The sequence below is a fragment of the Pectinophora gossypiella genome, chromosome 19 (genome assembly GCF_024362695.1).
Source record: "Pectinophora gossypiella chromosome 19, ilPecGoss1.1, whole genome shotgun sequence".
NCBI lineage: Eukaryota > Metazoa > Arthropoda > Insecta > Lepidoptera > Gelechiidae > Pectinophora > Pectinophora gossypiella.
In genome coordinates this window covers 8,646,816-8,673,058 of record NC_065422.1, presented here as the reverse complement: position 1 = coordinate 8,673,058, position 26,243 = coordinate 8,646,816, and the positions used below count along the sequence as shown (strand labels likewise).

Genomic DNA, 26,243 nt, shown 5'->3' with positions numbered 1-26,243 from the left:
GCAGCGGTTAACACGCTCGGTCTGCGATTGTTGAAGTTAAGCAACTTTCGCAAAGGCCGGTCATAGGATGGGTGACCACAAAAAAAAAGTTTTCATCTAGAGCTCCTCCGTGCTTCGGAAGGCACGTTAAGCCGTTGGTCCCGGCTGCATTAGCAGTCGTTAATAACCACCAATCCGCACTGGACCCGCGTGGTGGTTTAAGGCCCGATCTCCCTATTCATCCATAGGGAAGGCCCGTGCCCCAGCAGTGGGGACGTTAATGGGCTGGTGATGACGTTACAGTTGTATAACGCCATCTATATTGTTTTTGGGGAACGAAGCTTGGAAATTCCCTCATTGCAAATATAATCGTGAGCTTATGTTATGTTATTATTGGTATTCCAATAAGTAACTTCGAGGGAAGCATAGGTCCGGGTAGGTCAGTTTTGATCCATACGAGTTGATTGTCAACAAAAGGTATGAACATTTTCCTTTGATGATTCGGTTTCTGAAGGTTATACTTAGGTACTCCTAAAGGTCAAAGGGGTTCAGTAAATCGCGGCTATCGATTTTCTGCCTTGTTTTCTAGCAAATTACGTCCTAAACTACACTACTAGCTCCATTAGTGTTTTGGGGACGAATATAGCATTTAGATTTAGAATTTAAATAGAAAGTTCCGTGTAGTTTATCATCTCGGACGTGACTTTGTCATCAACGAAGTGGGATAGTGTTTAGATCGACATCAATCAATCAATTAATCAATAAAATAAACAAATTTACACAAATGATGATAGATACAGCAAACATCAACAGACATTGTACAATGCCTTGCACAAGCAATATCATGTATCCACTTAAGAACCCTGTCGCACTAACATATTTGACATTTAGTGAGATTAACTGTTAGTTTTTCAAAAAAGTTAATGTGAAATGGTATGATCTCCTGCCATCTTTAGTCTGGTAGCAGGGCAGGAAGTAATCACATCTCTAGAAACGCGGCGGCGACATTTCTTTTTTTTTATGCAAAGTCCTAAGGTGTATCCATGCAAGATATATGTAGTAAAAATCAACATACATCACAAGATGAACTGAGTACCATTTTCGGTACGCTAGTCTAGCTTAGCTAGACTAGACACTTTATCTTTTAAACCAGCCCCCGTAGCATATGCATATCTCTCGCGTTGCGATATCCGAACCAATAGAATTACTCTATTTATCGCATTGCCAATAGCGTTAGTTAACAGTAACGCGCACGATATAAATGTCAAGCCAGAAGATGGCAGAAGTCCCGAGATTTGAGATTGGGTCATGTTATGTACCCACTTCACCTGAGCTTTGTTACTTGGTCTAAGTAAGCTCAGCTGAATCGTGATATTTAAGGGTCATCCATCACTACATATTTTTCCAGTACCGAGTACCGGCATAGTAGATAAAAATATTCTGGGTCAACCAAGATAACACTACAGACGAAATTTCTATCGATATGTCAAGTATCTATCAAATTGACAAGAAATATCGATAAGCCTCTAACTTCATAAACGGTCAATAGTATCTCTCAGGTTCTCAAAATTAAGGGTTTTTTTATTTATATGAATCTGCGTTTTGATTACTTTGAAGAAATCAACCTTTCGCTTCTGTTTTTGAATAATGAAGATTTAATCACTGAATTGATTTTAATAATTTATTCTTTATTGTACACTTATTAAAGAAAACAAAAGGACGAGTTGTTACAATAGGTGGACTCATTTAACCAGTTTATTCTTCTGTTATTTTATTCTTAATAATAAATGGAATAACCATTTTTTAAAACATGCCAACCCTGGTTGGGTTGTATTATTGTATGAGACGTGTTGATAAAATGTAGATAATATAATGCTCGTTCTAGATAAATACTAATAAAATATATACATAAATATGTTGTCATTTTATCAATCACGCTTTTAAGGACTATCTTATCACCAACGTGACAGGATTGTTTATCTAGTATTGAAACTCAATATGTATTATTATCGGAAAAAAAGCCTTGGTTCCGGATCTATGAAGATATTGATATTGATCAGTCATGCATGAATAACTATTTGTTTTAGCAACTACTTAGGAAGTCGTCTTCTTCTAACGTGTGGGTTGCGAAGTGGACGAGCAACCTCAGCAACCCTTACATCAGGGATATTATTGACCCGCCATAGACCTCTAACATGGCTCATGTAAAGACTACGTACTTACGTAAGTAGTAACCGGAACCAAGAGCTTAACGTGTCTTCTATTGGTTAGTTTTAATATAAGGACTTAGTATGAGACTTAGTGTGTTGAAAAGTCACAAGTAAATACTTATTGCGGATTATCTGCGCATCTCTCTCTCTCTCTCTCTCTCTCTCTCTCTCTCTCTCTCTCTCTCTTTCTCTCTATTTAAGAGCTCTTAAGCGCTCTTGTCGGTGGAGTAATCGCCATTCCTCTCTTCTTCCCGCCAAAACCTTCACCTCCCGATACGACACGACCTGCACCTTCTCTTTTATTTGTTTCATAAATGTTATCTGCGCATCATTATTTAAAAAAGTTATTTTGCGATGAATACGCGGGTTTGAACTTGAAGTAACGGAACTAGGCTTTATTACACTACAAGATTTCTCGGGCCCGACGTACGGGGGGCGTGGCGCGGTGCTATTACAGTATGGCCAGATCGGATCCCTGCCTTCTTTCGCAGGACCTTGAAATCGTCCCGGGAAATCGTGTAGTGTAATAGAACCTCAACCTTCACTAGCATCTCACCGTAACGGATTATGCGCTTATTATTTTGATTAGGAACGTATCGTACAAAAGTTCCTTGATTTCAAATTCTGATACAAAATTTATCTAACATTAAGATTACTGATAAGTATTCGTTTGTATTTACCACCTCTACCTACCTTCTACCTCTTTGGGAATACAGACGTGATCTTTCTAATATCTATGGGCGTGATGCTATGTTATGTTGCGTATTTGGAATTGTGATAATGAAGAGGAAAATACAAGCACTATACCTACTACCTAATATATTTAACAATCGTATAAGTTATAAAATTATAAAAACGGATATAAAATCAACACGGTATATTTTTCAACCAGAACATTTTCCTCTAGCTAGTTGCAAGCTTCGCAAAATGACGTCACAGCAAAACGGACGGTCATAAATTTTGTGATAAAGCCAGAGCAGGACCGTAGTGGACAGGAGAATAAAAAGAATCCAACCAGGTTCATTTTCTGTAATATTTTAACGTGGGAGTGAAATATAACCTTTTTAGAGACTTCTGAATGTAATGCTTTGGAGCTTTTAGGCTACCTACGCATTTTTATCGACAATGGCTCTAATAGTCGAAGTTCTGGTTCGCCACATTAGATCCCACAACGACAACGACTCAAGCGTCGAAGAATACAGCGTGGACAACATGATGGTGCTGATGATTATAGTAACACTTAAGGCCTGTTTCGCCACTTACTGATTACTGTCTGATAACTTATTCAGGACTTTTCCGGCAGATAGTAGTACCTCTATCAGGTACTTAAAACGTAACGCTCATGTGGGTTTTTGATCAGAAATTGGTGAAGCGATTCCCTCTAACGCGTTTACTACAGAACCTTTTGATGCTTGTCAATTGGAAATAATGAATTAAGTAATTCACCCTCGTCCGTTTACGGTTGGATGAACATTGGGAAAGTACTTATTTCGGGCTTCTAAAGTGTTTTGGAAGGCTGTTAAAGGAGGATTCATCTCAGAAAACGTTCAGACCAGTGAGCCTTCGAGGGTTTAAAATTCTTACAATTGGGATGGTAATAGCCGCCATGCTTGTTCAGTCAAACTCAGTAAAAGCCACGTATCCACCAGAATAGCATTCAGATCAGGCAAACTACTCCATCTACCTTTAGTGCAGCTAGCTTCATACCTTCATATCAATTCTAATTGAGGGGAAGCCGTTTTTCGGAGTATGTTTAATGTCAACATCACCATTCTGTTGTTGACCAATCGCATTGAATTATGCTTTAGCCTTTCGATTGATTTTGAATCTGTTCGAAGTTCAAATGAAAAAGAATGGCTCCAGAATATCTGCAGTCCTTCTGTTATTTGTCGCCTAGTAACACTTTAAAGTTCAGTTTCGTAATTGTTACCGGCGCCTGGTATACTGCCAAGAGCCGGAAGTGAAAATAACCTGTTTACTGACTACCGGCCTTGTCAACTGAAGTCTGGTATATATTATTGTTTACATCAGCTAATCTATGATGAAGTATGCAGTGTATGCGCTGAAAGAATGCTGACCTGCTTCGAAATGTAAACAAGTGCGCACGTCACAATAATGTTATAGCCAATCACAATAGCGGGCCCGAAACGCGTTCGAAGATAAGGAATAATACTACGTATAGAACGGCAACTCTCCGCTCCCCTCTACTAGCGGCTGACCTAGGTTTACCTCACCCCCTTGGTCTTGGTCTTCAATCGTTTGTGCGTCAGACTCAGACCAGAAAATGAAACACACATGCACGTGTATGATAACTTATTTTTTGATGTGACTTATTGTAGATTTGCCGCAAATGGCATTAACTACTTAGCCGGACAAATAGGGAGGTACAACATTTAAAACAACAGCCTGAGGGTGTCCAGTTGGGTGGGCGCGAACCTTGGGACAGGGCGTCCTCTGAAAGGCTAATATTTGAAAGCATTAATCGACCCTAGTGGGTCGATAGCGATAAGTGCTGAATAAGGGAGTGTACGATAATGTCAATGTGTAGTGTCTGTGTAAAACGAGGAAACTTGAAATACCTACCTTATTTTATTCCTTTAACTATGTACTTAATTCGTAGGTAATAAACATTCTTCATATACTTAATCGAATTTGCAGAATTCTCATTTACTTGATTACTCAAATTATCTCTAAGTATATTATTCCCTTTATTTATCACTGGTATTACTTTCATCATAAATAAACACTCTAGTTTTCATATTTTCACACAGATTAGGTATTTGCATTTTCAGAGCTGGTCGTTTTCGTCATGTAAAATGTCTGTTAAATATTCATAGACTGGCTCCAAAAGGTTGTTTGTACTTACAAATGGACTTGTCTATTTTTGTTTGTATTACACATTACTACATATCAAATAATGAGTTGGTGTTTTTGCCAAGCGATTATTACGAAATGTTCTTTCATAAACATAGTCTATACGTGTTCCATTACTATGGTAGATAGATGACTTAAAGGCACAATTTTCGTGCATGTTTTATTACTTGTGCCTTAATATGAATACCTTGTTTAAATTATTCGTGTCAAGACAATTCGTGGAACGACTTGTTCCGAGTTTCCACTCACGGAATTTCTCAAATACCTCTACACTAGTTTGGATTCTTGATACATTTTTAAAGACATTTTCGTATTTTAATTTAAACTTAGTTTCCCGTTTTAAATGTTTCTGAAGGATTTCTTTAGAATTTAGCCGTATCGACTTAAGATACTCCTTCCTATTATAAAAGTGATGATAATGATGAGCGGGGGAGGTAAAATTGAAATAACTGCAATAAGGTTTCTTATATTTTCACTTATTTTTCAATATTATACAGAGCACAACCTAGCTTTCAAAATCTACCCGTGTAACTCGTGTAGCATTCAGTTGGCTGACGTGGACTCAATATATTTACTTTCAAGTTGTGTGGCAATCCTGATCTCGTGCTTCCGTGTCTTGGCGACATTACAGTAGAAAAGTATTGCTGGAAGTGACACCTGTCGGGTTCCATGCGTATCCTGCCACTAGAAGGAAATTTCATGATGCTTATTTTCTGAAGATGTCTTGCCATGTCGTCTTGCCTTGCCACGTTATGTTTACGTTAGGTATTTATTGCGATTGCTTTGCGATGATACCTAATCTAATGAGCATGCAGTTTTGTTTGTTTCTTAAATTATTTTTGCTGAGTAGAGCCATTTCAGCATTCATTCCTAATTCATTTTGTATTTTTTTTATAAATATTTGGTTGAAATTTGGAATGCTGCATTAACTGAATGTTTACTTTCTTGGTGTATTCCTTACTAACAATTTTAGTCTATTAATACTTAGAATACATTTCCAGTCAGTTTAGATATCAACGTGTTATCGGCTGTAGTTCGACCCTTATAGCACAAGTTGCCTCGCAAGCGGTCAATGTTCCGTCGATCGATCGTCTCCACCACTCCGTCCGACATTGAACTTATTATCAATGCTCGGATTAATATCGGAAATATTTCGTAACTATCTGCCGGTTTCGAATCGTTAATAGAATCTATTTTGGAAGTTGGTATCGGTGTTTCCAAAGATTAGGGTACCTAATAAAGAATAATAAGCAGGTTTGAACGGTAACCGGAGAGCCCCGCACCAATTCGTATCGGGCGCAGAACTATATTTACCTCACTTCCTCTGAGTCTTACTTTAGTTTAAATGGCCGTAAATCGCTAAGGAGTAGGGGGAGGGGGGAGTGGACAGTCTGTCTCGCTCGCACTTACTAACTTAAAGACAAAAAATATATTTTAGGTAGAGACAGGTGGAATTTTAGCCCATATATTATATATAATATGTATTGTTATAAATTGTACGTGTAACTCGATCGATTCGGTCTTTAATGAAACCAGTTTCAGAAAGATTACTGGTATTGGGCTTGAAAACTTTTCCGTTCTGTGAGGTTTCTTTTGGACCTTGTGTGAGTGAGACAAGGTTTTCTTAAGACTAATAAAGTTAGGAGTCTTTCGAAATTCCATTCGATTAAAAATCAATTTATGCTCGTATATTTAGGAAGCTTTTCGGAAATCATGTCGAAATTTTATTGGAAGTATTTAACAAGATTTTTTTGGAACGGTTTACTTCAAGTGTTATTTTGATAATAAGTATCTAAATGCAGCTGAACCCGGGAAGACAAGTAGCTCAACGTGTTCAAAGTTTCTATTACTTTCAGTCCAGTATAGAAGCAGTAATATTTATAAGCCAGCCATTTAGGTCACATGAGTCACTACTTCGACGAAGTAGACCACAGCGGTATTCTAGACTTTGCCCTATAACTACACGTATAAAGGACAAAAGCTGTACAGTAGTAAACAGATCGATTAGACTCAAGGACGTAAAGTATGTATAAGTAAGACTATCTGTTAACGTGACAGTTTATATTGCAGGGTGTTTTTCCATGCGGTGGTAAACAAATTGGAAGAACGCTTGACTCTCACTGTGTGGTCGCAAGTTCGAAACCCAGCACGGACCTAAACCAATGATTTTCGAATTTGTTTTCGAATTCCTGTTTGGATCATAAATGATTATCACGTGCTCAGCGGTAAAGAAAAACATCGTGAGGAAACCCATATTCCCGAGAAATGCATTTTCGGAGGTATGTGACCTAACCTGTCTTGCGCTGGTTTTCCCTTCGCGGGTGGGAAAGTCAGACAGGCAGTCGCTTCTGTAAAAAACCGGACCTGTCTATCTTCAGGTTAGGTAAGCGGATTTTCGAATTAGTTTTCGAATTCATGTTTGAATGCGATGTACAGGGTAATACTTAATTATTTTCTCTTCGTCATAATTTGACTGGATACAGGCTTCAAGATCTGACTCCCCTTTGAAATATAAACTTGACGGAAGGACTAGTCACTATAATGACAGCCATTTTTAAATATCTTCCGTAGTCCGAAATACGAAAAACTCCTAAATAAAACAATCTCTCACTATCTATCTAATAGCTCTTAGTACTTCTAAACCTGTTTTTCCAGGATTTTAATCAAACACAAAACACGTAGATTCATTGCGTGTGAGTGATTTGTTTACTCAGTTTGTGGTAAAACACTATCCGACCCTTGCGATCGAAACCACTGAAACTAATCTGTATGTCACTCTATCTTCCAGACCTACGCAATCTTTACTTGTATTTACTACTCAACAAAAACATTAAATGTAAAATGTTGCCAATACGAGATAATATCGATCGCAATGTTAAAAAGTTATCAGATCTCATATAGAGTTCAAATTCTACATCTAACCATAGAAACCCTAAGAAACCCTGTTTTTGAACCCTCATAGCTCAGGTTTGGATTATACCAGATAAACCAGATTGTTATCACCAATATCAAAAGGTACTAGTAGAGTTAGAAGCATGGCTCCACATGAGATGAGTAACTTTTCGATATTGCGATCGAAATGATCTCGTGTTGGCTATATTTTAAATGAAAATGTTATTGGTAGGATGTTATTTTCAAAAACCTCATTTTTCTGTGGAAATAGTATTATTTGGACACATAAATCAAGAACATACCTACATTTAACGTTTTAACTTTTCCTGTAAGTAGTGTGATTCATAACAAGTGGAAAAATTTCCAATGTATTTTACTTAATGTTTACAAACTCGACATGTTAGGTAAAATATAGGGCTTGTCCGTTTCGTTACTACGAGAACTATATAACAGAATGGCAATGAACAGTCAATAAAGTTTCCCATGCTGGTGACATCATGAAATAATTTTGTCACCTTACGCTCATGTGATAGTAGGAAAACGGCCTTTGCGTGGGTACTCAGTTCATCATGCGATGAATGTAGTCGTCTTGTCACCTCCCGAGACAAAATGACGGTTAATCGACTATTCACATCGCAATAGATGTCGCTTTCCAATCTCCCATATTGAAGTAGTTATACTTATTGTAACTTGCTACGTAAACATGGTTCCTGTATTCCTACGGAACGGTAACAGTCAACTGTTTATTCCGTTCCTACAGTGATGTGCCCTTACTGGGAATGGTCATGTTTTTAAAAAAATATTAGTAGTGACACTGGCTGTTTTTTCATGTGACATTTAGCTACTTATTCTACAAATTGGGCTAGGTAATAAAGCTCATTTTACATATCTTTTGCGCCTTTTGGGAAGAGCACATCACTGCTCACTTAATCCGTTTTCATATACTTACGTAACAATAACAAAACAAACAAAATCCGATTTTGAAGCCTTTATCTTTACGGCCGCCTGTTTCTATAAGCCACCTACCATTTGCTTATAACAATATCGTCCGTACTTTGGTCGGTTTGTTCTAATACTCAAATACGTACCTAATATAAAGTAGTAGGTCTACGTAGCACATCTTATATTATGTATATAGAGAACGGACTTCCAGCAGCGTACTTAGAACAAGAACTACCTACCAATGGAAACACAATTAGTATTATAATACAGGATTTAAATGCCAATAGTACTCTAAACCGGCTCTCTCTAAAGTCTTTGATGGGAGAGTGGAGGAAGCGATCCGAAGTTCGTGAGTCAGGATCGCAGTAAGTGGAATTCAGCGCCTACCCCAACGGGAAATAGTCGGACGGAATCATAATGTTGGTAGGGGAATGAAAGCTTTAGTGACGGGTCGCGTATAAAATAATAATATTGTTAATTTCATCGTTTTTTGTGGATAACAATAATAATATCCTCACAGATAACACGCGGTATACACTCCACTAGTATAGCATTATTTATCGAATATCACGGCGCGCCGCCGCCGTTTCGGTTCAAGGCCTTCACTTTGGTTAACAATTAAGTAAAGTTACGCCTGTATTACGATTATTTTTCCCTGAAAACGTTATTTCGTACATTTGATCTTTTTTTTTCTTCTTTTTGTTTCTACGTGGTATTTTTCTCTACTTCTTCTATAGTGTGGCATAAAATATGCGGCTTGGCCGTTTTGTACCATCACATTGTCATAATCATAAGGTGAAAAAAATATTGTGCTTCCGTCAGTAAGGTAACAAATATATTGATTGCACATTGCCATTCTTATAGTTCTTGTAGCAATGAAACGAGCAAACCCCATATTCTGTCTAATGTGTAGAAATTGTAAACTTAGGTTTTGTATAATTAGGGAGTGTAGAATTAGAAGCATGGCTTCACATGAGATCTGATAACATAGTAGGATTTTATTTACAAAAAACCATCCTTATGACCTTATTTTTCTGTAGAATAGCGTTATGGGGACACACAAATCGAGAATATACCTTTATTAACGTTTTAATTTATCCTGTAAGTAGTGTGATTCATAACAAATGGAAAAAATTCCATAGGTAGCTATCCAATCCAATGTCAAGTAAACCTTATCTATGAATGACACGATGTTTGCCCAAGGGAGTGGTTCCAAAGATCATAATGTTTTGTCTATGTCTTATGATAATATTATAGATATACGTATTTATTAAATGTTTTTCTAGTAGTACCATACACACACTTATCATCGCCTTATAGAGAAAATCTAGTAAGTGTCTTTTTGAACACACACACATCACATCTGAATGTGACTTTTTTAACAAAACCTCGATATAACTAGAAACTAGAATAACTAGAATCTCTTGCGAGGTCTTGTTAATAAAAGTTACATTCCAATGTGATTTTTCTGAGCGTTCATGCATTAGCCAATAGAAACTGGTTAGTCTCGGCTGTTTACCTAGGTAAAGTGGTAATTTGAGTTGTCAGGGGTATTGGCGGCTCAATAGTAAACCTGAAACTAGAGTTGGTGAAGTCGGTCACCGACCTCTGGACCCACAAAGAACAGAATTACAAAACAGTTAAAGTTATCATAAAAAACATTTATTTGCAAGAACACAAAGTTAAAGATATTATTTTGAATTAAACAGTGCATGTACTCAACCTGCAAGCTGGTATATTTATATAATAATAATTATATTAATATTAACAGAGTTATTCCTAAAGTTAAATAAGCCGTGGTAGGCCAGTTTGTAGAACGCTTGCCTCTCACTTTGAGGTCGCAGGTTTGAATCCAGTAGGCAAACCAATGATTGTCGAATTTGTTTTCGAATTCATGTTTGGATCATAAATGATTGTCACGTGCTCAGCGCTGAAGGAAAACATCGTGAGGAAACCCACATTCCCGAGAAATGCATTTTCGGAGGTATGTGACCTAACCTATATTGGGCTGGTTTTTTCTTCGCGGGTGGGAAGGTTAGACAGGCAGTCGCTTCTGTAAAAAACCGGACCTGTCATATCTTCAGGTTAGGTTAGCGGACTCTGTTTAAAACGGGTAAGTGCTAGGGAGATGATGATGATGATTCCGAAAGTTAAAGAATTATTATGTATGGTTTTTTGTCATACACCGAGCCAATAACGTTACGTACCTATGACTATTTTTATCCACCAAGTAACTATGGCACGCCAAGGAGCGTACGGTATCTATTAACTAACGCGTTCCAATTGTTTACCAAGGTCTATGACTAGTCTAGACTCGAATAACGGTTAATTATTTGAATTTGAACACAGTTAGAACCCCTTTCCGTTATAAGTAAGTTTGGGCGAAAATTAATTGATTGTTTTTGATTGATGAATGTGGAGGAAGCAAATCACCTATAGGTTTTGCGATATATTTTTTATGCAGTTTGAAATTAATTGGAAAAATATGAGGTTAATTTATTGATTTATTATGGTGCATCAACAGCAGTACATACACAAACACACAAAATAAAATACACATTGGTAAAGTTTCCGTATGCCTACCAATTATAGACGCACACAACACTGATACCTAATAAAAAGTAGAAACTAAAGTTAACAAATTAAAAAGAACAATAAGGTCCAATCAATCAATCAATCAATAATACTTTATTGCACAACAACATATACAAAGGACATAAACATACGAATAAAAACAAAAGCACAATAGGCGGCCTTATTGCTGAACAGCAATTTCTACCAGGCAACCTTAGGGTGAGAGAAGATTATGCATAGGGGCAAGGTTTTGTCACACAATTATTAAAAACGATCCAAACAAATAATTTAGGTATTGTTGAAAAAAAAAAACGCTTCTAAAAGTCGGTTATTATCAATTTACGGCGACGATATTAGATATACCTAAGTTTGTAAGTGCCTAGCCTACGTCCAATCAGCTGATATCAAGTCCAAGTTCATCTGATCAACCTCATTACCCTCAATACCCTCAGGCAGTAGTTTACTAATCGACGAAGACGTTATCCCTAAGGTTATTTTCTACGACCTAAAAACTACCTATCAATAAGCGTCACACGTTTCGCACGCCACATTACGATTGGAACCGCTACCACACATGACGTCATAACTACACCTACACTTTCCACATCATCCATTGCTCGTTTACCTAGTCTTTGTGGGAAGGGAATGCAAATAAAGTCACCGACGGATAATGAAATAAGCGATGTATCTGTTGATCGTGGTTTCCGTCAGCGAAACGTGACCAAAGTTAGCACGTGTCCGTCGACATTGAGCGTATAGTTTACGCAAGTTGGATTGGAACATAAACTTTATGTTGACGTATTGAATAACTGTTATAAAACTTATCGAAGTTACTTGAGAAATATTTCCATGCGTTGCTCTTCTTTCTCTTCGATGATACTTTTTTTCATGGTATAACAAAACCAGGTATACTCAAAAGTGACAGCTCACATTTCAAGATTAGCCCAGTTGACGTAATCCCACCATGCGTTGCCATTTCGTAAAAAATAAATTACCCACGACCAATGTTTTTAATTTAATTTGCAAGGCAATTTTGAACTTTTAGTAAAAGATTTACTTTAAGTTTTAATGATTTTTATAGTTATATGTGACAAGTAATAATAATTAAATACATTAGTCAGTAATTTACTTAATTTTCTATACAATGAAGACTTTAATTTACGATTGTACATCTAGTCAAAATGCATAAACTGACGAGATTCATACACTGATCAGATAACCCAACTGACGAATTTGGGATAGTGACGAATTAAAGATTTTAATGATATTGACCAATTGCAGAAACTGACCAGTTAACGAAAAAGACTAATTAACGAAACTGTCGAGTAGATAAGTGATTCTAGATGACATCCTGTACTGGAGGCTCTTAGATCTGTAGTCTATTAACCATTACACCACAGAAAAGTAAATATAACCCTCGTTCATCGTGTCAAGTGTTATGTTTGAACAGAAGGTCGAGTGAGACTAAAGTTCAATATATTCCGAAAGTCAAACAATTAGCATTGACGTCATCGGACATGGCCTGCGAAAAATTTGCTTTGTTACATATTTCCCATGCTATTATTAAAAGGTAAACTTGTACGGTATTTGTGAAGGATTTATTTTCTTCTCTGTTTGTAGAGATTAGGTAGGGTTGTATATGAAATACCCTTATAAATACTTAGAAGTGCCACGCGTACTTGCGCTAGTAAAAAAAATCATAGGTCTAGCTAAGCAAAGTTGTAAATCGTAAGATAATATCTTTCAACCACTTTTAGTAAAAAGAAAAAATATTTCTTTAACTTTACAGTGATAGGCTGCCATCCTTATTGAAAACAAAGTCTCGTAACTTAGGACTCGAATCGACATCTACGACATGTCGGAGCAAAATAGGCCTTTAGGACATAGCAAGTTTCTCTTATCGTCTTTGGCCACACTTAAAATCTCATTTAATAAAAATACATACTGAAATATTCCATTATCGTTTTATAAACGTTTTGTTATTTATTCGTTTTGTTTTATAAAGTTTTTGGTAATTAAATTATTCCACTAAAGTTTGTTTTTAAATTGTAACGAGATTTCCATTGTTCTCTGACATTACGTGGAATGGATTATTAAATAATTATAAAGCATGAGAAATTTCTAGAGTCTGCTACCCATTTTGTCACGGATCGTCTCTCGTGTCTTATACCTACCGACTACTTACTTACTTCGACGTTTTAGTATACCTTTATACAGGGTGCTAGTGACATCGTAACGAATACTAAGGGGGGTGATTCAGACCATGATTCTGAGTTAATATCAAGTGGATTTTTCCGTCGCAAAATACATCATATTTTTTAGTTTTTTAAATTATTTTTAATTCTATACTTTTGCGTTTTCCTGTCGGAGAATTCATGAAACTTTTTGTAATTTTTTAATTATTTTCAGCTCAGAATCATGGTCTGAATCACCCCTCAAAGTTTTCGTTACGATTTCACGGTGTTTGTGTTGTGTATTTATTTATTTGCCCCACTCAAGATGTTTATGATTTTAATGATGTAAAAACTACCCTACAGAAGAAAATATCATCAAAATCGGACCTGTCCCTGGCAAATTAGAAGTTAGTAAGCTCCGGCTTTATTGACTCCACTATTTTGTTGTATTTGTATGTGTGTTTCTTTTCTGCAATAAAGCGTTTTGTATTGTATAGCGTCTAAACAGCACAACAGCCTTCGTGGCCTAGTGGTTAGAGCGTAGTGCTTGCGATCTGGAGGTCCGGGTTCGATTCTCGATGGGGACATTGTCGAAATCACTTTGTGATACTGTCCTTTGGTAAGGACATTGCACCTGATTATTTGAAAAAAGTATTTTTTTTTAAGATTGGTACCAGCTATTAGCCGTAAAAACACCTCCGCCAACCCGCAGTGGAGCAGCGTAGTAGGCCCATAACCCCTCCGGTTGGTCGTACGTGGGCGTATATTTATGTTTTATGTAAAGCATCTGAAAACGTTCTGTTATTTATTCGCTTCCAGCATAGAAGCGTTTTATTATACAAGGCGTGACATTCACATTTTATAGTTATGACGTGATCGATTACACCCCTCTGTGCCCTCCAGAGAGTCTTGGCACTTGAGTGCCTCCCCTTGTCTCTTAATCTAATATTCCATCACTTGCCTTTGTAGAGTCTAGCCAACTAACCAGTAACCGGTGAAAGGCTATATTTAGCTTCTAGTCGGTCACTTGTGATCTGATGTCGTTATTATGGTAGACTAGCTTTTGCCCGCGACTTCGTCCGCGTGGCGTGTTATAAAAGGAAAATCTTTGTGTGTGTGGGAGTGCATATCAAATTTCAAGCATCTAACTTACGCGGTTTCGATTTTTTCATACAAATGTTTTTTCCCGCTAACTCCCGTTTCCGTGGGAATTTTGCAATATCCTGTTGCAACTAAGCTTTAAGTTAACTAAGGTCTCTGCATGCCAAATTTCAAGTATCTAACTTAAGCGGTTTAGATTTTTCATACAAAAGGATTTTCCCGCTAATTCCCGTTCCCGTGGGAATTCCGGGAATTCCTTTCTTAGTGCACCTCTACGGTACCTAAGCTACGTCCCTTCCAAATTTCAAGTGCCTACGTTTAGCCGTTTAGGCTGTGCGTTGATATGTCAGTCAGTCAGTTTCTCCTTTTATATATTTAGATTAGTTTGTTCTCCCGTCGCCGTCCTTGTGGATCTAGAGTGAACGGGCAAGCGGGTTGTAAGCTGAAAGACAAAAGGGGTAGATAGATACTTAAATCCCGTTTAATACATTCAAGTTGTCTTATACAAAACAAAGAGGTATACTTAATTTGAAATAATAACGTAACATAAACTCACGAGTACATCGTAATTGGGTTAGTCGAGAGGTACATACATCGGAAGATAAACTAAGTATTCACCCCTCACCGAGCTTTCTGTTAGACCAACGTGATAGGTTGGTCTAGTCGTATCGCCGTCTATAATGGTCGAGCCAACTGTGTTAGTGAAAATTGCAATTAGCATAAATTAATAAATCATTGTGTAAGTCCGACGGGGTTCGAACCGGCGATCTCAGTTTGAGAAATTTTCCTTGATAATGATAAATACAACAAGAAAATACGCAGTCTCCTATGTGTTAACGTAACGTGTTCACAGATCTAAGATAATTAGGTATAGTGGATTACCGGCCCGCATCGTCTATTCTTCTATCGTGTGGGTTGTGAGGTGGATTACCAACCTCATCAACCCTAGCGGGTCATTATTGAGCCGTCAAAGGCCCTCTATCGTGTATCTAGAAAGTGAGTCTTGTGAGACAAGACGTACTCGTAATGTATTCCTACATACGTATGTCTAATTATCTACTATTGAGGACAATTATCCTCTCAGCCAGTAAGGTCCTTCTCCGGTTAATGGGAATAATCATCCGATGGTCGGATGACATGGTATGCACAGGATCGGAAAGGATGGCGTGGAAAAGAGCAGGCTTATACCCAGCAGAGTAGATAGATAGAATGGTAATAGGGTCGCTCCCTATTACAAGAATCCGAATCATTTATTCAACGTAATTATCATAGATAAACTTGTTAAAGGTCAAGCGACTGAAATATAGCTGGCGAAGAGTGGGCTGGAATACAGTTGAGATGCTATGTTAAGTGTAAGAGTTGTTGCGCATTATTTATTTATTTATTAAATCTTAATTATAAAAATACAATTTGTCAATGCCCTGCAAAACTGTTTAAACAGTTTGTCTGCAGGAAAGAGTCTCTACTAATAATATGAACTTATATCTAAAAGTCAATTAATAACATAAGTTAACTAGGAATAATAAGTTAGCTAGGACACGAGTCTAGAAGGTGTTGTTTAAGTATTTTTTTTATATTTACTTTTATTTGGTTCTAGACGGATGTTCTCAGGCAAACTATTCAGTAAGTAGGGAAGTCTCTTTTTTAGAGTTCTATCGCTATAATAATTATTGACTCTAGGAACTTCGAATTTGCCCGCGCACACCGACCTCGTGCCATAACTATGGCTTGTTAAAGGTAGTTGGTCATGCTCTTGATTGCATTCGAACACGTTATTCTACTGGGTTTCTGTCAAGGAACATTTAAAATGTAAGGGACCTGTATCTTGACTTTCTCTTTATGTTTTCGAAAGTAGAACAAACACGTGTTTCCGGTTACACTACGACTTACGTTTTGAGCGTGCAATATTAAAATGTTGGGTAAGAAACTGATTGTCGCCGCGTGCATAATCCTTGCCTCAAAAAATAATGCATTTTAACAACATTACACGTAGTGATTGCCTCTTTAATAATAAGGATACTGACTGCTTTTTTCTTCAAATTGTCCTTCCTATCTGCCTAAAGGCTGGGTAAATAGTAGCCTGGGTTTTCCAGGCTACGCTCCTCAAAAACAATATAGATGGCGCTGTACAGATATATATACAGGGTGTTAGTGACATCGTAACGAAAACTTTGAGGGATGATTCATACCATGATTCTGAGTCGATATCAAGTGGATTTTTCCGTCGCAAAATCATGTATTTTTTTTAGTTTTTTTTAATTATTTTCAATTCTATGCTTTTGCGATGGAAAATTCCACTTGATGTTAACTCAGAATAATCAGCTGAATCATCCCTCTCAGTATTCGTTACGATGACACTTACACCCCGTACAAGTCTGGCATAGCCCGTACATACGGTAGCCATACAAGTAGGTATGGATGTTAGTGACACCGTAACGAATATTGAGGGGGATGATTCAGACCATAATTCTGAGTTGATATCAAGTGGAATTTCCTGTCAATAAATTCATGATTTTTTTTGTTTTTTTTTTTAATTATTTTCCTATCCATACTTTTGCGACAGGAAATTCCACTTAATAACAACTCAGAATCATGGTCTGAATCATCCCTCTCAGTTACGATGTGACTAACACCCTGTATAGACAGTTGTTTTACTTTTTATCAGTTCAGTTTAGCTCAACACTTAGATAATATTATTTAATTAATCGTGTTCGTTTCTAAACGTCCAGTATGAACGTCCATTACATTCACGGAAGGCCTTGTAGCCGTTATATAGCAGACTGGACACTGCACTGACCTAGTGAAACATATTGTGGATACACACGCCATTGGCATTGGTAGCGACACCGTTAAAGCGACTGAAAAAACTATTCTCGTTGATGAAGAGTGCAAAGTCCGTATGGTTACATAAAATGTCTACAGAATACATAGAGACATGGTGACATGGTCTGCGCATCGCTAACTACTACTAGACTCATAGAAGGAGAGAGGAAGGGGAAGACCACGAAGAGCTTACATGGAACAGATTAAAGAAAAGGTTAACGTCGTGTCTGATAGGGAAGTCAAGGAATTGGCCTTTGATAGACTGGAATGGAAAATGCTACACCGACAAGAGCGTGGCTCTTAAATTAATGATGATATATATATCTTCGATCGATAAATATATATATCTCTCATTTATCTCAGCGTGAACATTCCCGGGATTTAAGAGAAATGGTGCTGGAGGCGAATGCTAAGAATACCTTGGACTGCGAAACGCATTAATGCATCGATCCTGACCCAGCTCCAAATAAAAACTCGTCTGTCCAGTATATGCCAACAACACATACTTTCTTATTTCGGCCACACGATGACAGTTTAGAAAAACTGATTGTGCTTGGGAACACTGAAGGCAAAAGATCGCGTGGTCGTTCACCGACTAGATGGACCGATCAAGTGAAAGACTCGTCGTCATCCAAGCTCTACACAGTCGTAAGGGAAGCGCTGGATAGAAATCGGTGGAGGCAGATCATCCGCTCCAGATGCTACCCTGATGCTGACCAGGATCCTCACATAGAAAGAGAATATTCCCGGGAACGACACATCACTAAAAAAGGCGCTTGTTCGTGTTTTTACTATAAGGCGACGTACCTACTGTGACCATACTCGAAGGACGTAATAGACCCGATTACTCTAGCCATAGAGACAACCAATCAGTTCTCGACACCAAATACTTCAGGACCCCGATACCGAACCCGCCGGCGTGTTCGACGATTTCCCTCAATCAGCGCTTATCGCTATCGACCCGCTAGGATCGATTAATTCTTTCAAATATTTTTCCTCTCAAGACGACGCCCTGAGCCGTGATTCGCGCCCAACTGGGCACCCTCAGGTTTGTTGTCTTAAACGTTGTACCGGTTAAGAGCCTTCACCGCTCAAAAAAAGAAAATGTGACCATACTATACTGTCTCTTGTTTTATGTGCAATAAAGAGTTTTGTTGTATCTGTTGTATTTCTCGCTGTTTGCAGAGGCATAAGTAGGTAGGTACGTACATCATCATCATCAGCCGTACGACGCCCACTGCTGGGCATAGGCCTCCCCCAAGGATCTCCATAGTAGTAGTAGTAGTAGTACATAGCTATACTAAATTATTATATACTGTTCGTCACTATTCGTAACGTCTTTTGTCCTTTTATCTATTGCTTTCGCTCTAATGTCGCACTCTGAGAAGAATAGCATTCGTCTGTTGTTGTTTATCTGTCGCTTTCACACTGGACAGACATCTAGCTCACTCACAAATCACGTGTTACAAATACATACAATGTACCTGGATTTCTAGCCTCGTTTCACTCGGATAAACAAGATTTTTCATATTAAAAGTTGGTTATTTCTCGGTTTCAAACGGGATAGGACTTAACAGACAGCAGACACCTGCAGACAGGCAGTCGCTTCTGTAAAAAACCGGACATGTCAAAACTTTAGGTTAGGTAAGCGGACCCTGTGGAAAACGGGATGACGCTAGGGAGATGAGGATCCTAAACCTTCTTTGAAAAATAATATAACATAGCCTCACGCCTATATCCCCCAAGGTGTGGGCAGACGTGTAATACCCACCCATTCCTCGCCAGCTATGTTTAAGTCCCTTGTAATAGGTGGCGAGCCAATAGGCTATTGCCATTAACCGCGCACAAATGACGGAAACCGCGTGATATCAATTATCTATGATTCAAATATTATGAATTCATAATGTCGAATATACCCTCAGGCCTGTTGTTTACCCTCAGGCCTGTTGTCTTAAACGTTGTACCGGGTGAGAGCCTTCAGCGCTCCCCATTTGTCCGGCCAAGTAGTTAATGCCATCTGCGGCAAATCTACAATAAGTCACGTAAAAAAAAAATGTCGAATACAGTGGAATAATGCATTACAAAATAATGTAAACGGTATTAAACTGGTCATGTTTATAACATAAGTGTTCGCTTACATCAACTTTAATTAATTTTAGTCCATAATATCATAGAATAAGGAATATCATATGATGTGTATGTATGAAATGACTCAATAAATACAGGTATTAATTCCAATCATAGGTACCTATCAGATAAATCAATAGCTTCATTGGTTGGTATTGGCGCAATTAATTTGCGCCCGTTTGAACGTGGGATTATTTATGTGGGATTATTGGTACGTACTTACTAAATTGTTAAACCATTACCTGTCCCTCCGCTGGATATACCATCATCGACCTAACTAAAACCGTTTATTTTCAATGGAGCGTCTGGGAACGCTTATTGAAATTCGAGAATCTATTTTTAGATTTCCTGAACAACGCTGGTTTTTAGGGTTCCGTAGCCAAATGCCAAAAACGGAACCCTTATGGATTCGTCATGTCCGTCCGTATTTCATAGCCACTTTTTTCCGAAACTATAAAAGCTATACTGTTGAAACTTGGTAAGTAGATGTATTCTGTGAACCGCATTAATATTTTCACACAAAAATAGCAAAAAACAATACATTTAGGGGGTTGCCCATATTTAGAACTGATACTCAAAAATTGTTTGACAATAGGCTAGTTTCCAACTAGTCAAATCAGTTGCTTTTTACTAAACGTCAAAACACGAATTTGTATGAGAAAGCACTCTGTGACGTCATAGAAGAACGTAATAAAATGTTGGGAGTTATTATTGCGTTTTCTTGATTATAATTCGTAAATAAGTTAAATAGAAAAAAGAAAAAGTTTTTCATCACTTTTAGATCTGTCTTTATTTAGTAATCAGATTTATCTTGAACCTAGTCATCACTAATTTAAGAGCCACGCTCTTGTCGATGTAGCAGTCTCCATGCTACTTTTTAGGGAAAAATAGGACAGTGATTTGGTGGTGGTGTTGGATGGTGGTGAACCTAGTACACGGCCCAATTATTTCTAAAGCAATACCTACATCATTTATCAACAATTCAACACCACAACTGCTCGTATGTTTGTTTCTCATTACGTTTATAGGTAGGACTTATTAAAGCGTAGTTTTTCGATTGGCCCCCACTACGTAGAATTCCTAAAATAGCCGGCCACAGTCACGCGACGATAGCTTCACGTGTCACAGGATAGGGAAGCCACACACGGCTAATGCTCTAATCCTTTCAATTTACATGCGGACGAGGGGCAATCAGTCGCCGTCGGTGTAATGTACTTAGCGCGTTTTCGCACATCCGATCCGAATCCAAGAATGACGGATAGTAGTGACCTAGAGATATCGGATGTAGTGTATAGGGGAAGGCTGGGCAAAGTGAATACCCCGGGCAAAGCGAATACTCCCCACTACTCCTAAAATATTAGATGTTAATTCAACACACCACTACTGTTACGTCGGGCCATCTTGGATTAATACGCTGCAAACATAGAAGCGAGAGGCCGCGTCGTGTCCCTTCCGCGGAGTGGAGATTTATGTTTTCGTAAATAAAAGATGGATTTTAAGTGGTAAGTACATTGATTAATTCTCCTATATTACTAGTTCTTGATTCTTAGGAATGTCTTAATTCAGTAGCATACCAAAGTAGGTTTTTATGGTATATTTAACAGAAAGTCAGAATTATTAGTTTTTGCATGAAATGTGTTAAGCTCAAAACTTACCTAGTGGGGCAAAGTGAGTAGGGCAAAGTGGATACCATATCCACTGATGGCTTATTATCTAAAAAGGTCTTTTTCTTGTTTCAGATGATGAATAAATATAAAAAAAACTGTTTTCACCGAAGATTAGGAAAATATATATATATAAGAAGATGGTAAACTAATTGAAAATTGGATTCGATGTGACATTTGTCAACAATGGTGTCACGAAGATTGTTCTGCTTTTGATGGCACATAAGGGTATACCTGTGACAATTGCCAATCTTAATTTTATGGTCAATAAAAGTTATTTGTTTCAGTTAATCAAAGTTATTTCTATATATTCAGAGTCTGATTATGGGTATTCACTTTGCCCAAGTGCTGTATCCGCTTTACCCGGGGTACCGGGCAAAGCGAATACAATCGTACTTTTTTTTATTTTAACTGCAGTTGATTATTGTTTTAATATTCTTGGTTACTGATGTTCGTATTTGTAAGAGCAATAAATAAAGATTGATTTGTGATAATTATTTTGTTTTTGTATTGTAAACCTTTTCTGCTATAACCTTAAATACCTTAAGGTATCCACTATGCCCGGCCTTCCCCTATGCTATAATGTTGTAGACGGGTAGTAGATAGTGACATAGAGATATCGGATGTACTTAGTGCATATGCCACCTTACAAATAGTTCTACGATCACTTCACATCCGTCATCCGTTTGTTGGAATCGGAACAAATAGGGTTTTTGCACTACGATCCGAGTCCGAGAATGACAGTAAAATACCTATCTACAGGATGACGGATATAACGCGTAAATGGTGGCTTGCAAACAGTTCTACGACCCCTTCAGATCCGTCATACGACGGATTCGGATTGGATGTGCGAAAACAACCTTAGGTACCCCGTTTGCTAAATTTCCACAATCAAGTCATTGACTTGGCTTGAAGCACTGTTGTATGGAGGAAGACTTTGTTTTTTTTATATACAAAACACAGTTCACGCCTATAATCCGTTTCGGAGTTGGTACCTAAATCCATTTATTATTAGTCACCAGAATGTCACATGTGACCACACTCGGAAGCGATGGATGGCAATTTAACTAAGAAGAATTGTGGTTTATTATACAAATAGGTTTTTGAGCTGATTGGAAGTCGCTTCTTAAAAAAACCGAACCTGTCAAATCTTCAGGTTAGGTAAGCGGACCCTGTGAAAACGGGTTAACGCTAGGGAGATGATGGTTTATAATATCTCCTTTTACCAGTGGTCCCAATACGTAATAATTTTTAGTTGGGCTGATTTCCTTCGGGTTAGAAGGTCGCATGTCGCCATCCGGTTTTGCTCGGTCAATTTGCTTTAAAAATAAAACTTCGAAAGTTATCCTTTCAAACTCTCTAACATCTGTCTCTTTCACTTGCAGGTTCGACGAGAAGGAGAGCATATCAGGCGTGCAGCAGCTCAAGTCCTCGGTGCAAAAGGGCATTCGAGCTCGTCTGTTGGAGCTCTACCCTCACTTGGACAACTACATCGACCAGGTGCTGCCCAAGAAGGATACCTTCAGGATTGTCAAATGGTTCGTACAGTATCTAAATACGTCCTCCGTTATCGAGTAGTTGAGAACGGCCTCCTTGGTCCAGTGGTTGAGCGCTAAGCTTACGATCCGGAGGTCCCGTGTTAGAATCCCGGTGGGGACATATCACAAAATTCTCTATGTGTTTGGTTAGGACATTTCAAGCTGAACACCCGATTGTCCGAAAGTAAGATGATCCGTGCCTCGTAAGGCACATTAAACTATTGGTCCCGGGTACTACTTACTGATGTAAGTAGGTGGTCTCTGCCTACCCCAACGGGAAAAAGGCGTGATCTTGTGTACATATGTATGTTAATTAGTTTTTTTTTATTTAAGTAGGTATGGTCACGAGCATTAATATGTATACACTTTGGTACCATGTCACATTAACTTTTTTGACAAATTGAACTGTAAATCTCACTAAATGTCAAATATGTTAGTGCGACAGAGTCCTAACGTGGGTACATTATATTGCTCATGACTGTACCTATCTACGTAGATAATAGGTATTCAGATTCATTATTTAAAAACGTCCTCTGTCTCTCCTCTTAAGGTCAATGACACCTTCGTTGTCATTTCCCGGAAGCGCTATTGAGGTTATTGCATACAAACTTGTTTTTTTTTAATATTAACCTTAATCGCGTTGTGCCAGTTAACAACTGCACGCAAACGAAATTTTGTAATATTCAGTTCCACTCCATTGTTTCATTGTTATAAAACATGCGAAAATCGATTACAAAATGGCAGTTGCCACAGACCGTCAAATAAATCCTCTTGCTTTATATCCTTAGGCATCCTTTCGTAAATTCTTCACGGAATATGTTTTAAAGAGGTCGTAGTCTAGTTACAGTAGCAGGTGTAGGTACCTACCTATGAAATTACCGTAAACAAACCTTGTTGGTCGGGACAAAAATGGCATGTCCTTTGCCTGAATACGAGTAACGACTTCAATAGTGGCTATAAAATAAAATGTCACCATTTTAAGGGTTTACCTAGCGCGGGCACTTAGTTACTGTGAATCAAATATTCGAATCAGACGAAAGAACATCGGCGTTCAATTTCAAATTTCGAACATATAAACTAAACTGATAAAAAATAAATTAAAAAAACTCCCGACCAAAAAAGTACTCAAGTATTATGACAAAAGGTTAAAAATTCTAAACCCTATAAAAAGCAAAAAATAACTTATCCCACATATGCTTGCAAGCAAACTGAGCTTGTAACATTCCTATCACACTTAACAAACGACCTGATGACCTTGAAGACCTGACCGATTTCCACCAAACATAGCTAAGAACACTCTCGACTGATATACCTTTCAAACAAAAAAAAAAACGCATTAAAATCGGATCATCCGTTTGGGAGCTACGATGCCACAGACACATACACATTTACACACACACAGACACGTCAAACTTATAACATCCCGTCGTTTTTGCGTCGGGGGTTACAAAAAACGATTTAAGTCTAAACTGTATCCGAGGGGGGTCGAGGTAAACTTAGCTGACACGCTGGTGGGGGGCGGAGAGTTGCCTTTCTATACGTACCCCTTACGTACGTACGTATTCCTTATTCTATGCTTCGGGTTGATGGAGGCGTGTTTAGGATAATAGCCAGCGTGATTGGTTAGAACACGGACCTGGCTTATCAACTACTAATACATAGTTGATATGGCGATACGGTTCACCACTATCATGTTGGTCTATCAGGAAGCTAGGTGAGGTGTGGGTACTTAGTTCATTTTGCGATGAATGCATCTCTGGCTACCCCAATGGGGGATATAGGCGTGAGCTTATGTGTTATGTTATAAAACGTTGATCAATAAATAAGTAATTGATTTTATCCTGTTACAGTCACGACCACATCGAGATCATGGTGAACAGCGCAGGAGAGCTGCTGTTCTTCCGGCAGCGTGAAGGACCTTGGATGCCCACACTGAGGCTTCTCCATAAATGTGAGTTAAATGCTAGTTTTCTTTCTCTAACAATAAGTTTATCAAGTTAAACAGGCGTGATAACCCTTTAATTGTATTTTTTGAAGTCGGCTAAAAATTTAACAAACGAAGAAAGAAAGAAACGTTTATTATAAAGGTACACCACAGTAACAAATATAAAACAAATAACAAATATATAATATAAAACACGGAGTAACACATAACTAAGAGCTTTCTGTATGTTCGTTTCAGACATAGACTTAGATGTTTTTCGCGGTTACGCTTGTTTCTTGATTCTTTTATAAGTACCTAGTTATATACCTATTAACATTATATAATATTAAAATTCGCAGACCCGTTTTTCCTGCCGATGCAGCAAGTAGACAAGGGCGCGATCCGTTTCGTGCTCAGCGGCGCCAACATCATGTGCCCCGGCCTGACGTCTCCCGGAGCCAAGATGTCTACCGTCGTGAAGGGGCAGGTGGTCGCTGTCATGGCTGAGGGCAAGGAGCACGCCTTGGCTGTCGGCATGACGTCGCTATCTACCGACGACATGTTAGTGTTATTTTTCTGAAAGCTACGAATCGTAAAAAACCCCAGCTGCTTGTCGTACCGGACATTTAAAAAGCGACAAAGGAATTGTGTCCTATGATGTCTCTATAGTGAAGGGTAGGGCCCTTATTTTTGAATCGCTCGCTTTCGACTCGCTTGCGAAAATATTACCTGTCTCATCTTGCAAATGACAAAAATGAAAATGTAAGCACGCGACTCTTTCTCGCCGCGACAGAGATCATCTGTTTCTTTCTGTGCGGTACTGTGAGAAAGTGACGGGTGACGTATGTCGAGACGAGAAAGAGTCGCGCGCTTACGGTGCTAAGCCTGCTGATGTGCTACCTACGTGAAATGGGTATATATATTTTCGATTTTGAACGTGACTTGAAGGCGAGCGGTTCAAAAGTAAGGCCCCATGTACCCTGTCACCGTACGGGTAAATTCTTTATATCCATGTAAAGTTAGCCTGCCTAGTCCAGCTTCCCCGAGTATGTATTTAACATTGGTTTACATTACCAGTGATTTTTACAACATGACCCAAATTTCTTTTTAATTTAGAAAACCTTTCAAGACCTTATAGTAATAAAATGAACAATTTACTAAAATTTACTTTTTTTTCCAGTGCCAAGGTGAACAAAGGCGTTGGCATAGAGAACTGCCACTATCTCAACGACGGCCTGTGGCAGATGAAACCCGTCAAGTAGAGCACAATACCTAGCTAATAATGTCTCTGTATTTCTAATTTATTACTAAGACCTTCTAAATAAATTGTACGTTTAGTACTTACTCCATTTTGTTTTAATGTATTTTTATATAAGTAAGTTTGATGCGGTTTTCCTAAACTAATATTCTATATAAGTTCT

The 26,243-nt window shown here is 38.1% G+C and overlaps 1 protein-coding gene across 2 annotated transcripts in view; it reads left to right on the top strand.

The window, feature by feature from the left end:
• The window catches only part of LOC126375727 (malignant T-cell-amplified sequence 1 homolog), a 39,090-nt gene extending 12,924 nt beyond the window's left edge, over positions 1–26,166 (top strand). The window contains exons 1-5 of one of the 2 annotated variants that reach the window (XM_050022824.1): positions 22,633–22,670; positions 22,746–22,898; positions 24,749–24,849; positions 25,182–25,383; positions 26,003–26,166. In XM_050022824.1, coding sequence (XP_049878781.1) covers positions 22,648–22,670; positions 22,746–22,898; positions 24,749–24,849; positions 25,182–25,383; positions 26,003–26,084 — 561 coding nt within the window. In that variant the 5' untranslated portion in view covers positions 22,633–22,647 and the 3' untranslated portion in view covers positions 26,085–26,166. Of the gene's footprint in view, positions 1–22,632; positions 22,671–22,745; positions 22,899–24,748; positions 24,850–25,181; positions 25,384–26,002 lie in introns of those variants that run through there. The other variant, XM_050022825.1, reaches the window with a different exon arrangement.
• Positions 26,167–26,243: the final 77 nt, after the last annotated feature.